Source organism: Crocodylus porosus, unplaced genomic scaffold (genome assembly GCF_001723895.1).
Source record: "Crocodylus porosus isolate Cpor-Errol unplaced genomic scaffold, CroPor_comp1, whole genome shotgun sequence".
Classification (NCBI taxonomy): domain Eukaryota; kingdom Metazoa; phylum Chordata; order Crocodylia; family Crocodylidae; genus Crocodylus; species Crocodylus porosus.
In genome coordinates, this window is record NW_017728924.1 from 8,599,255 (window position 1) to 8,611,556 (window position 12,302).

The window sequence follows — 12,302 nt, forward strand, 5'->3', positions numbered from 1 at the left end:
GAGAATGCTGTGGGAGACGGTACCAAAAGCCTAAAGTCAAACTATACCACATCCATCGCTTTCCCTGCATGCACAAAGCCAGGCATCTCATCATAGAAGTCATTCAGGTTGGTCAGGCATGACTTGCCCTTGGTGAATCCACGCTGACTGTTTCTAATCACTTTCTTCTCCTCCAAGTGCGTAGAAATTAATTCTTTGAGGACCTGCTCTTTTTGGATTTCCCAAGAACTATAAAAACTGTTGATATTAGAAATAGTGGGGCGGTCTGTTCCCAAACCAGTGGAACTCACTTTTCTAGCTGACCTTTGCAGAAGCAATCCTATAATCTGTTGTCTGAACCCAGTACTTCCCAGGATGCTACTGATGTGCGGCTAGCTACCATTTGATCTTTTGACTTTTCCTGAAGGTACAGCTGTCTGGCCAAGCCTTCCAGGACTGAACTTGGTGCCTTTTCTAGAAGCAAGGGTAAGAGGATCAGTTGCCATTGTTCTTGTCTTGCTTTGCAAGGCTGTATTTTTGCCATGGCTCTAGAGTTTTAGCAGAGGAATTTCACATGGCGTCTACTAGCTTTGCCCTTTTGTAAGCGCTTTGCATGGACTGATATTTTCGGCTAACGCAACCAACCTCTTCCAAGTGGCTCTGCCTCCTGTTCTAGAACAAAACTGTGAGAACATCGGTTCTGGCTTCATTGTGACATCGTGTGACCTGGCGGAAACCCAGGATAGGATTTCTGCAGTGACACTGAGCAATAGAAACATCGCTCGCTGTGTCCCTGCTTCCCCTCCTTGCTCTTCATGCCCCAAAGGAGCTGACAGGTTGAAGCCATGGCCCTCCTCACAAAACACTTCTGGTTCACTTTTTCAGCGCTTTCTGCAGAATTGTCACTGCGGTCCACCCCAGTTCATTCAGGTGAGCTCAGACTTCCCTTGACCTCGGCCAGATTCAGACACATCCTTGGAGAAAAGGTGCATCGGTACCTATTGAGCACGGGAGTTAGGGATACCGCTTCTGAATCCGAACTTTAAACCCTGGAGGCTGCAAGTAAGAAAGCAACAGTGGGGAAAAAAAACTCTGCTCATACCAGTTCATCTGCCTTTCAGGTTGCCCCTGTGTGATACAGGAGATTGGGCAAGATGGACCTGTGGTCTGACCCAGTAAATGGCAATTCTTATCTTCCTAGTGAAACCACTGGCAGCAAGTGTGTACTAATACTTCAGGCTGTGGCTGCCGTTCGCACTATTGTTGGTGATTTCCACGGTGGTAGCACCATGGGGGCAGGATATTCTAGGCTGTGCAAGGCTTCGTTGGTCATGCCAAACTCATCTCGGGTGTTTCCAAAAATATTTTGTAGCTCCTGTGAAAGCTCCTGATGTGCTTCAGAAGACCATGCCACCTTCCCTGGAAACTGGCCTGGGACTGCCACACATGGCTGTTGGTCACTTCCTAGGCTATCCAGGTACCTCGCGGTTCATAGCAGAGAGAGCTTGTGCCCCGCGGCACCAGAGTTGGAGGCAGTGGGGCGAGCAGAGCTGAGCCAGGAGGCTGCCAAGAAGAGAAGTGCGGCCATTGCCAACATCCGGTTTAACACACAGCTGCTGCAGATTTATATGCCGAGTAATGATGCAAGGCCTCAGCTTAACTTGGCTGCTGGTGGCAATCATGTAGATATACATTCCTGTGCTATCGCCCACAGGGAGGGAGGGCAAGGTGATGAGGGGCAGCCAGAGCCTCAGGTCCCTCTGCCTTCATTTCGGTGATCCCCTTTATTCAGCAACCCCACCACCACCCATAACACTACTGGCATTATGTTCTAGAGATGCCTCTGTCATGCATTTGGTTCCTGCTCCAGATCTATGCAGGTAATATCATTAGGGCAGGAGCTGATGGGAAGGGCTGTTTCTATGCACAGTCCCAGCATGTAACAGCTTGTATTCAAGGCTGTTGTTCACATCCCTGGGAAAGCTGAACATCCCCCTTCCACCCCGCTCCCAGTTCACACCAGCGCTGCTCCCGGGACTGCAGGAGCAGCAGTCGGAGAAGTGCCCTTAGCTTTCCCCAAAGTGACAGCACAGATTGAAACATGGTCCGGGGTCCAAGCATAGTGCATTCAACCTCAGAGATGCATGTGGGGGCTTTAGGGGCTTTTCTGAAAACCCTGGAAGTCACAAGATTGGGCCACAGATTGGCCACCCCAGATCTGTGCCATGTGACACTCTTTAACAACCAGGGGTTTTTTTAATTTTAGGACATGCAAACAGTGACAGCCTCCGGAGTGATACCAACCTCGTTCATAGCTTACAGCCACATCCTTTGTTCAAGAGAGCAAGCAACTGGAATAAAGGTTCATGATTTTTTGGGGCTATTTTTCATAAAAATGATTAAGTTGTTTTCTTCAAATGAGCTTTCGGTGATTCTGGCACCCAGTCAATCCCAGATAAACTAGCCTTAAGAAAAGCAAGGCAGCTGTCACCTGTTGGAGAGTAAGGACTGAAAGGCAGTTACGTATCTTGCTGACTTTAGCAGCTGCTTCCATTGTAGAAAAGGAAATTGGAGAGAGGATATTTAGATGATCTTGGATGTTTTGAACATTAAATGCACTGAGCCTTTTAACAAGTGATCAATATTTCAAGACCTAGCTTTGAAACAACCCATATGGGTCTTCATTCAGAATTACCAGCCATAATGCTGAGACCATCAGGATAGCCTGTAGAAACCTATTTACTAAAATCTGAGTGGGAGAAAAACTTGAAGAGAAGGGCTGACTTCCACAAAAAAAAAAATGTCAATACCTGGAATTTGGTTCAATACATTACGTGAACAAAATTCACTCTGATATTCATGTATAACTGATGTGGTCCAAATAATACCCCATCTTTCCTCCCCTTCCAACAATCCTTGGGCTGTAGGGGCAGTGTTGAACTGGCTCCACTTGCCCCAGCCTCAAATAGCTTTCAGTCTCGGGCTTTCCTAATTTATGGAAGTTGGCATTACTTCCCAAGGAACTTTTTAGCAGCTGAGAATTGCAACAGGCCCGTGGCTCAGATCAGGATTTAATCCAAGTCTCATAAGCCATGGGGTTGGGCTGGCTTGAAGGAAATACTCAGTCTAGCAAACGGGCCAGGTTTCTGGGCCCTCTGTGCTCCCCGAAAAACCTGAAGGGGCTGGAAGGGAAGAAAGTTTTGGGTGTGACATCTCTGAATCCCTTCGGCGGTTGAGCAAGGGCTGCATATCCTAACCTGTAAGTATCTACGGTTGTTACACCCCAGATTTTTCTACCAGTGTAGCTGCTCTGAACATGTATTGCAATAATGGTCTTCCTGCTGCTGGGCTCCTCATAGTGCTATCATCTCCTCTAGCAGTGGAAATCTCTCTAGCACATACAGGACCTGCAAAAAATATGTAAATGAACATATTTTTACTGTATTTGCAATACTGTGTTACCTGTGAGTTTAGGTTACCTTTTTACTGTTTGACGGGAAAAATATGCAGCAAAACTTTTTCATAGTAAAAGCCTTTCTTCTGTGCTTATGAAGTAACTAGCCCAGTGGGGTTTTGGTCCATGATTGGCTCCATAATACAAATAATAATTAACAAATATGCTAATAAAAGGTGATTGTTTATACCTATTTATAGTATGGTGAGAGTTGTTCTTCTAGCCAGAGAAAAATAATTGTTCTTCTAGCCAAAGAAAGCACATTTAAAGTCTCTTCCTTCAAAACCTATTTAAGCGTATTCCAGCTGAGGTCCACATGTTCTCAGCTTTTGAAAAGCAGAATATTTAATAATTTCTGTGTGCTCACCTATAAAGTTGTAGTATGTCCTTGAAATGCCAGCCAAAGAAACAAATGGTTTATACTGAGAACTGGAAGCTTTGGAATTGCCCCTTCTTATTCAAGAACATCACATTTGCAATGACAAAAAAGATGGGGAGGGGGAAAAAAGCCTTCATAAGAAAGTAGAAAGGAGAGTATCCTTCCTTTGGGCTTCATGTCCTCTCCCTTCAATCCCTACAATAGACTAAGCTAAGGGATGCCATCCAGTTAGCCCCGAAAGGGAGCATGCCACTGTTGCCCACTCTCCCCATTTCATCGTGGTCTTGGAGATGCTCTTAGACTTCTGCTGCTGGTGGCATGGGAAATCGAGCTTTAATGAAAATGTATCCCCAACAGTTGCAAACACAGAGGGCCTATGCAAGAGCCCAAAATATTTTTCTTTTTTAAAGTTTTTGGGGGGGTTTGGAGCCATGTTTGAGATTCCTGAACATCTGGGGTTGGCAGCTCTTCCAGCATGCAGCCGATGTCACTGTTCAAGTGTTAGAAATACATGCAAATCATTCTCAAAAATAATAATGCTATAAAAGCGGGTTATATATAAGCGCCGTGTTTAATTGGGGAGAGCTCAATGTGACCAAATGGCCTGGCATCCCCAAGGAGTTCCTGTCTTGTTCTTTCAGTTCATGATGTATTTTCTTTATGTGACATAGTGATCCCAAATCGGCCAGCCTTAGCCAAGATTGTTGTTCTCGGTTCAGTGTGCATCATTCTCGCCCTGCTGATTGGACTGGGCCTCTGGTGCTTCTATTTGTAAGTATTGCAAGAAGTGTTTTAGCCCGATCAACTTGGGATTAGGGCATTTGGACAAGGAGCAGGAGGCCCAAATTCACCTGGCAACTGTGTGGCTCACTACAATGGAGGAGCCCTGGGTCCTTGCTCCCGCTGCGGCAGAAATTGCCCCTGGTCCTGTTTCTCCAGTGAATACAAGGCGCGGCGGGCGTTGATAATCCTAGGGCAGTTGTAGGCCCAGTTCAGAAATTCCCTCTGCTACACAGGACCAGATTTCCTACTGCTCAACACCCACGGCTGTCACTATATCTTCAAACGGACCCCAGGTCCCCGAGGTATAGCCAACGCACCGAGCTTTTTGTAATCTAGCCACTTCTGATGCGTAAAGCAGAGAAGTGCTGTTTTATAATGAGTTCACGTGCGCGGGAAACCCACTGCACTTCAGCACCTACCGTGCAAATTCTTTTCTGCTGTACTCTATTACTTACATCAGGCTCAAGAAAGACCAGGACCTTTCTGTTAATTGTAGCTCAGTAGTCTTGGTGCTATTTGTGGATTTGCACAGCAGAAATGTGTTTCTTGTTTCCCGGTAGCATCCAGATGAGGAAGATCAGCGCATTGACCTTTGGGGTTGGAGCCCTTGCTAAGAAGCTTCCATTTCTTAAACAAGCCCAAGGGGCTCAGCCTTCGAGCTGGGGTGCAGGAAGTGATGTGCATGGAAGGGTAATTGGGAAGATCAAAAAGTTTGGCTCTGCAGGTATGATTTTTCTTTCCTTCCTTTCAGTAAACTTGCAGCCTGCCCAATTGATAGGCCTCTATAAGATGTGGGTTTCCTAATGGTTGAAAACCAATGCTGCTCTTCTTCTGCAAGACAGACCCTTTTGACAGGGGTATGCCAGGTAAACCTCCATGGATTTAGCAATCGGAGGCTGTGTCAAGGCTGCTGAGTCCACAAGCCACATGGTAGTGCTGTCAAGCATCTTTGTTCCTGTGAGTTTTTATCCTCAGAAGGAAAGCCACCCCATGGTACAAAACCTGTATCAGCATCATTGTTTGCACGATTGACAGCTAAAAGCCTGAAGAGTTTTTTCCATACCATAGGCAGACAAGGCTCTTTGGGTAAATGTGATACCTTTTCTTCATAGTTTCTAGGGTCGGAAGGGACCTGAGTAGATCATCGAGTCCGACCCCCTGCCACGGCAGGAAAGCGTACCGGGGTCAAATGATCCCAGCAAGGTGTACATCTAGCCTCCTCTTTTCTTAGTATTAACTGTATAGTATTAATAAAAGGTATCACATTTACCCCAAGAAACTTGTCTGCCTATGTCCTTCGACCAACACCGCTACAACCAACACCTCCCTTACACCGTGGCCATCAATGCGGCATCTTTTTTTCAGTTCTTGATGGGACAAAGCATTTAACCATGTATTTAAGCAAATGAGTGGTTTCTGAAGGTGCCAGGGTGTGTGTTAAAGGACCATGCTGAACCATGCTCAGTCAAAACTACCATGCAGATTGGCAAGAGTTGGTGTCCATGAAGGTTTGGTGGGGGGGGTTGGATTTCTGTATTCATTTTAAACTTATTTTAAGTGGTTGAGTATCCGTGGCTGCATCACGTATTGCCCTAGGCTTCAGAAACTGGAACTGTTTGACCCACACCCTGCTGACTTGGTGGCAAGCAGGCCACATGAGTACACATTGGCACAAAATGCCTGGGTGTCGAATCCTTTTTAGTGCTCAAGCCATGTGACGGTCAGCACCACCTTCAGTGCTTGCGGTGCTGCAAGGAGGTTTCTCTCTAGCCTGGTTCTCCTGCTTATATTGCCACCCCTTACTGTGGGCAACAAGTGGAGATGTCCAATAGATGGAGATAGTGAACTTTCTGGTGTCTTGGGTAGTTTTCAGTTTGGGAACTAAAACTCTCTTTGGAGCAGATTTTTTGAAGTGCTGGGTGCCAGTGTCACGAGTGCCCTTGCTATTTTGGAAAGGCATCTGCCCTCAGGGAAGGATAGTGGGAAAATGAGGACAGCTGTCTTAAGAACATTAGTGATTAAATTAGGAAGAGGAAAAAAGGCAAACGTCATTCCAGGAGTAAAACAGCAAGCATGGGGGTTTATCCTAGAGCCAAGTTTGCCTCAAAAAGACATTACCAGATCTCAGTAGTGAATTTCCCTTTCTTTTCAATGGATTTCATTTGCACATCAGGGAAAAACCAGGAAGAATTTAAAGTACAGGGCTTCAATGCTGAGCTGCAGACCCTACCCTAGTTAGGCACCTACCCCTGGCTCTAAATCTTCAGTAAAGCCCCATGCAGACAGTCTCTTTCCTGCATCCACTACGTCAGCGGTTCCCAGCCCGTGGTGCGGGGATCACCAGTGGTACGCAAACGACCCGTCAGTAGTATGCGTTAACTGATTTATTATAATTACTTTCTATGCAAAAACTTGCTGGTGGTACTTAAGGTTGTATAGTTTTAAACTGGTGGTGCACAATCTGTCAGAGTTTGGGAGCGACTGCATTATGTATCATCAGATAATTAACCCATGAAACAATTCACCTGTGTTGCCAGCTTCATATCCTTCCTTCCTCCCCACTCCTTCCCTAGTTGCCCAAATGTCTGGAGCCCGGACTGACTGCTGAGCTCCTAGAAGTGGGGACAATTCAACTCCGCTCCTCTTTTCTTGCTTAATGCATTTCTTCAAATCTTAACCACTGAACTATCATATTATAGCTTTGAAACACAGAAGGAAGAAAAAGAGATCTTCAAGTGGAGAGAAAGAAGAGAGGCCACATAAGAAGAGGAAGGTAAATGTGGAAAAGAAAGAGAAGCTGCCTAAAGAGAGTCAGGCAAAGGTGGAAAAGGAAAAACCACTTGAGGAAGTGAAGGAGAATGGGGAAGAGCATCCTAAAGACAGGAAGGCAAAGGTAGAAAAGAAGCAGAAACCACGTAAGAAAAGGAAGGAAAATGGAGAAGAGCTGCCTAAAGAGAGGAAGGTAAAGGTGGAAAAGAAGAAGAAACCACTTAAGAAAAGGAAGGAAAAAGGGGAAGAGCTGGCTACAGAGCACCTGCCTAAAGAGAGCAAGAAGAAGGTGGTAAAGACAGTAAGAGTAGCAAGGAAGCAAGGAAAACGAAAGAAATTGGAAAAAATGAAGGCGGCAAGGCCCAAGCAACCCAGAAAGAGGAAATCCAGTCGGAGGAAACAGAGATGAATCATGCTGGCAGTTATGACATTAAACTAAATGGAAAACTGTGGGGACTAATACACAGAAGGAAGGATCTTATAACCAATCTTAGTATTGCCCCGTTGCATTGCAGACCAAGGCTGGCACATGATCCAGTAGCAGCACCGGGTAGGCAGCAGGTGCGAAGCCTGCATGTTTCTTCTTTCTCTTCTCCCTGGTGAATACGTTGTGCTGCTGGGTAAGGTGCAAATGCCCTAATAAACTGAGAAAGCAGAGGGAGAAATAGTGATTCCTTGAATGTTTTGTAATAATAACAAGTGGTACTGAGCAGGGCCCCATTGTGCGCCAGTGGACAAGCACATGAGAGACAGAGTCCACCCCAGAAATACAGGCAGAGAAATGCAAAAGAGAGCAGAGAGGAAAAAAGGTCCAGTGGTTAGAGCAATAGCTGAGACCTTCCTTTTAAGCCTATACTTCTCCACAAATTTCCTGAGTGACTTGGGACAAGTCACTTCCATTGCCTATGTGTACAATCCACATGGGACACTGCAAAAAAAAAAATATATATATATATTGTAGATCATGAGGCACTCAGATCTTATGGTAATGGGAGGCCATAACTACCATTGATAAACTACCATTGATTAATCAGCTTGCAGAAATAGCAAGCTGATTGTCTTCTGCATGATAAGCCAGCTACCTAGCCAGGTGTTTTGCAGGCATTATGACAGAGAAGGCTGTGAAAGAGGAAGATATAGTAACTTTCAGGGAGCTCATGCCACCTGGGTGGAAATCACAAAGGACCTTGCTAGAAAATGTCTGTAGGTGGCCAGTGAACATTGCTGGAAGGTAGAGTTGATCTGCGCCTTTATAAACTAACTAAATAAGATATATACAGAGAGAGAGAGAGAGAGAGCACTTGCTTTCATGAACCTAATTGCAGTGCATCAGATGCTGTGAAAGCACTTGCAAAAAGCAGAGTATAAGGAGAGGGAAATCAGAATATACAAGGGGGGGAGAGATGGGGGAACGGAGCAGTGCTAGGAGGGAAAAGCAAAGGACAAGTAAACCCACAGAAGCAAAGGCAGGAGTCACAAAAGATAACCCAAGTAATGAGATAAAAAGCCACAGCCCCATGTTTAAACCACACTTAGCACAGTCCAGTTTGTGGATGATTTCTTGCTCCACGTTTCCCGTTCACTGCTGTCACTGGCAGAGTCAGTGAGGTTGCATGGGAAGGGGAGGAGCAGTGGTGGGTTAATGCCAGAAAGTGAAAGGGGCTGGAGGGGGTGCTGGTTTTAACACCAAACATCTGGGTGGCCCCACTATCACCACCCTGGCCTCGACTGCCATCCTGGAAGGCCCCTCCAAATTGGTGCCTGGGACTGATTATGCTATTGCCTAGAATTGCAGAAGTATAGGGATCAGGGCGACTTTAAGAGGTCATGTAGCCCAAACCCTCTGCTCAGAGTAACATTATCCCTGTCTCAGCCGCCTCAGACAGATGTTTGGGGTAAGAGAAGTCTCTCCGCTATATGCTGTAAAGGAAGGTCCAAAAGCCTGTAAGAAATACAATTACTTTTAGAGTCAGTTCTTCAGCGCCCAATTTAATGTGGAGCAGTGATGCTCAATCTTTTGGCCGCAGGGTCAGACAGACTGAATTGGACCTCGAGCACCAGAATTGGGCCCTGGGGCCCTGCATCACCCCCACCTGGCCCCAGATGCCAGGATCAGGCCTTGCACCATCCTGCCTAGTGGCAGGGCCACAGGACACGGATCTGTGAGAGGCCCCACAGGGCATCAGGGGTCAGGTCCAACCCAGGCGCTGCAGGCTGAGCACCCCTGATTTAGAGGATGGACACAGCTGGGGAAGATAAATCTGATGCCTTTCTTGCAGTAATGCTCTAGGACTTTAAATTAGATCTGACTGGTGGTGTAGGTGATCCCCCGAGGTTTCTTCTTGACCAAAGTCATTATTCTATATAACAAGAAAGTGACCCCTTGAAGGATTTTGCTCTAATGTTGAACTGCTTTACAATTGTAGGATTGCTAGGATTTGTATTTTTTTAAAAATACCATCATTTTAACAAATAGGGTCTTTATTTTTAGCTGCGTTTCTCCCACAGCAAAACTCATTGAAAAGTTGTTTGAACTTGCGATGGGATTATTGATTTTAGGTGAAATAGCATGAAATAGCCACAAGAGGTCAGCAGTAATGCATCCCAAAACCTGCCTTTGCAGCCTTCTGTTATCATGGGTCAATTCACAAGAGAAAAAGCTAATCAGGGTATATCAAATACTTATATTGGGGCTGATCTGGAACTTTTGGGAACATGGCATTTCCACCTTTTGGGAAATCTTCACATTGAATTGAGAGTTTTGCTCGTTTTCTTGTAAGTATTCCTGAACATTTTATGGCTCAAAGTACTTTTCAGTAACATTTCTGTGACATTTTCAAATCGGTATGTTTATAAGGAGTCATACCAGATACCGAAACAGAAACAATATGGAATTTTTGGCATAATTTTTCTCCCTTTTCATTGACCTATTTATCTATTGAAAAAAAGAATTATCCCCTTTGGTGAAAACAGCAATCAGGAAGTTCATGTTCAACCATTTTTCCTCCAGGACTCCCCCAAGTTCTTTTCAGTCATTTGTTCCCAGGATACAATATCCCAACCAGTAAGTAACACTTACATTTTTGTTCCCATAATATGACTTCCCATTGAGCTGTACCGTCTATTATTGACTTCCGCCCAGCTTTCAGATGTGCAATGTATCCATACTTGTCCTCTTCAGTATTTTCACCCCACTTATCTTTGTGCCAGCCACCAACATCATCAATGATTATTTGGTTTTCTACTAGTTCACCGGTTTAAAATATTAAATAGACTAGCACCAAAAAACGTCTTCTGCGGGCTCGCTTTAAGAAACACACTTGCTTAATAAGGACTTTCGATTTACTGCTGTATATCTTAAGAATCCTCCATTGAATTTGTCCATTTTTAAAATCTGTTTTTTATGTGCCGTATTGATTCCATGTTCTAGTTATTTCATTAATATGCCATCCTGTAGATGTTCCTCTACTCTTCAATCATTTCACTGCTGAGTGACCTGCCAAAAACGTTGAGTCCCACACGACAAATGCATTTTCTGGATATTTGTGGAGGTTTGCAGTAGCTGGGGTGCAACATCTTTCAAACTTCTGTAGAAAGCGCAGACCTAAGGGCGGGGGGTGGAAATTGCTTTTCCATTTGTGCCCGTGAACTGTGTTTAAAAAACATAGACTAAATAATTAACCATGCTAGGGAATGACCTGCAAGCCAGGGGCCTCTTAATTCTCTGGAGGCCTAGGTAAAAGCACTTAGGTCCCTGCTCATTTGTTGCAGGGCAGGTGCCCACAGAATTCAAACAAAGCAACAATGTTAGATCGCAGTAGGGTGCATCCACACATTCATTAATGTGCCATAATTATAGCGCGTTAAGTTTAGTACCTGTAATGACAGGTACAAATTAAATGCACCATAATTGCTGCTACTGCGCTTTAGCACAGGTGAACGGTTTTTTTGGTGACATTAATTCTCATTAGACTAAATCTACTGCTCATTAACTCATTAGCATGGGCTTTGCTCACTGCACTAATGCTCAGTAGCACTAATCTTCTGCACATTAAGCATCTTGTGTGGACGTGCCCATGGAGAAGCAGAAGGTAGGGTATTGACTTCAGACGAATGCTCCTAACGGCGTCTCTCAACAGTGAAGCTGGAGGTTAAAACATGTTGACTGAGTGATTTTCTTCTATTAGAGAGAGTCCACATCTCTGATACAGGTGGGGGAGTTTCTACTAGGTGTAAGGGCTGGGTGGTATTTGCAAGAGCATAAAGGAATCGGGACAGAATATCATGCAGAAGGTAAAACCTCTGCGTTTCACTAGCCATGTGTTGAGAGACCACATTTCCCATCCCAAAAGCTGCTTTTTTTATGTTTTCATTTGACTGTGCATCATAATCAGCTTCCCCTTTGAAAACGAGACAGCTAGGCCCCGGAACAAGTTGTTCCCCAGGGAGAAAAAGCCCGCCGCGGTTATTCATGGAGATGGAAGGCAGAGGTCAGTAAAGCACAGCGTCTCGTCTATTCTTTTGCAACCCGCTCTTGAGGATTGCACTTTTCATGCAATTAGCAGCCAAGGTTCCCTTCAATAAAGGCAATGGGCCAAACTCCTCTGCTAATGGAGAATAGATGCTGTTGTTAGTCCTAGCAGTGTTAGTCCTGAGTAACTGTGCTGGCATTTCTTCATTGTTACTCCACTGTAACCCAGACTGTGATAGATGTAATTGTCCTAAGTTATGATTGTACCATGCAGCCAGTGGGCTACAATCAGCTTCCTGCATGTCAGAGACACGTGGGTGTCAGAGCCAAATTCTGCAAAGCATGTAAGTATACAAACAGCCCTGAAGTTCAGCAGATCTGTAAATTGTTGGCTCTGAAGCACAGGAAGCCTCTGTGTTTGGGAAGTGCCAAATGCATAGTAAATATACCATGCTAATGAGAAGAGG

The 12,302-nt window shown here is 45.0% G+C and overlaps 1 protein-coding gene across 1 annotated transcript in view; it reads left to right on the forward strand.

The window, feature by feature from the left end:
• Nucleotides 1-723: 723 nt before the first annotated feature.
• Nucleotides 724-12,302, forward strand: part of LOC109313738 — a 36,235-nt gene continuing 24,656 nt past the window's right edge. Inside the window, exons 1-6 of the mRNA XM_019540454.1 lie at nt 724-909; nt 1,352-1,456; nt 2,246-2,341; nt 4,484-4,583; nt 5,156-5,319; nt 7,295-7,488. Coding sequence (XP_019395999.1) covers nt 825-909; nt 1,352-1,456; nt 2,246-2,341; nt 4,484-4,583; nt 5,156-5,319; nt 7,295-7,488 — 744 coding nt within the window. The 5' untranslated portion in view covers nt 724-824. The remainder of the gene's footprint in view (nt 910-1,351; nt 1,457-2,245; nt 2,342-4,483; nt 4,584-5,155; nt 5,320-7,294; nt 7,489-12,302) is intronic.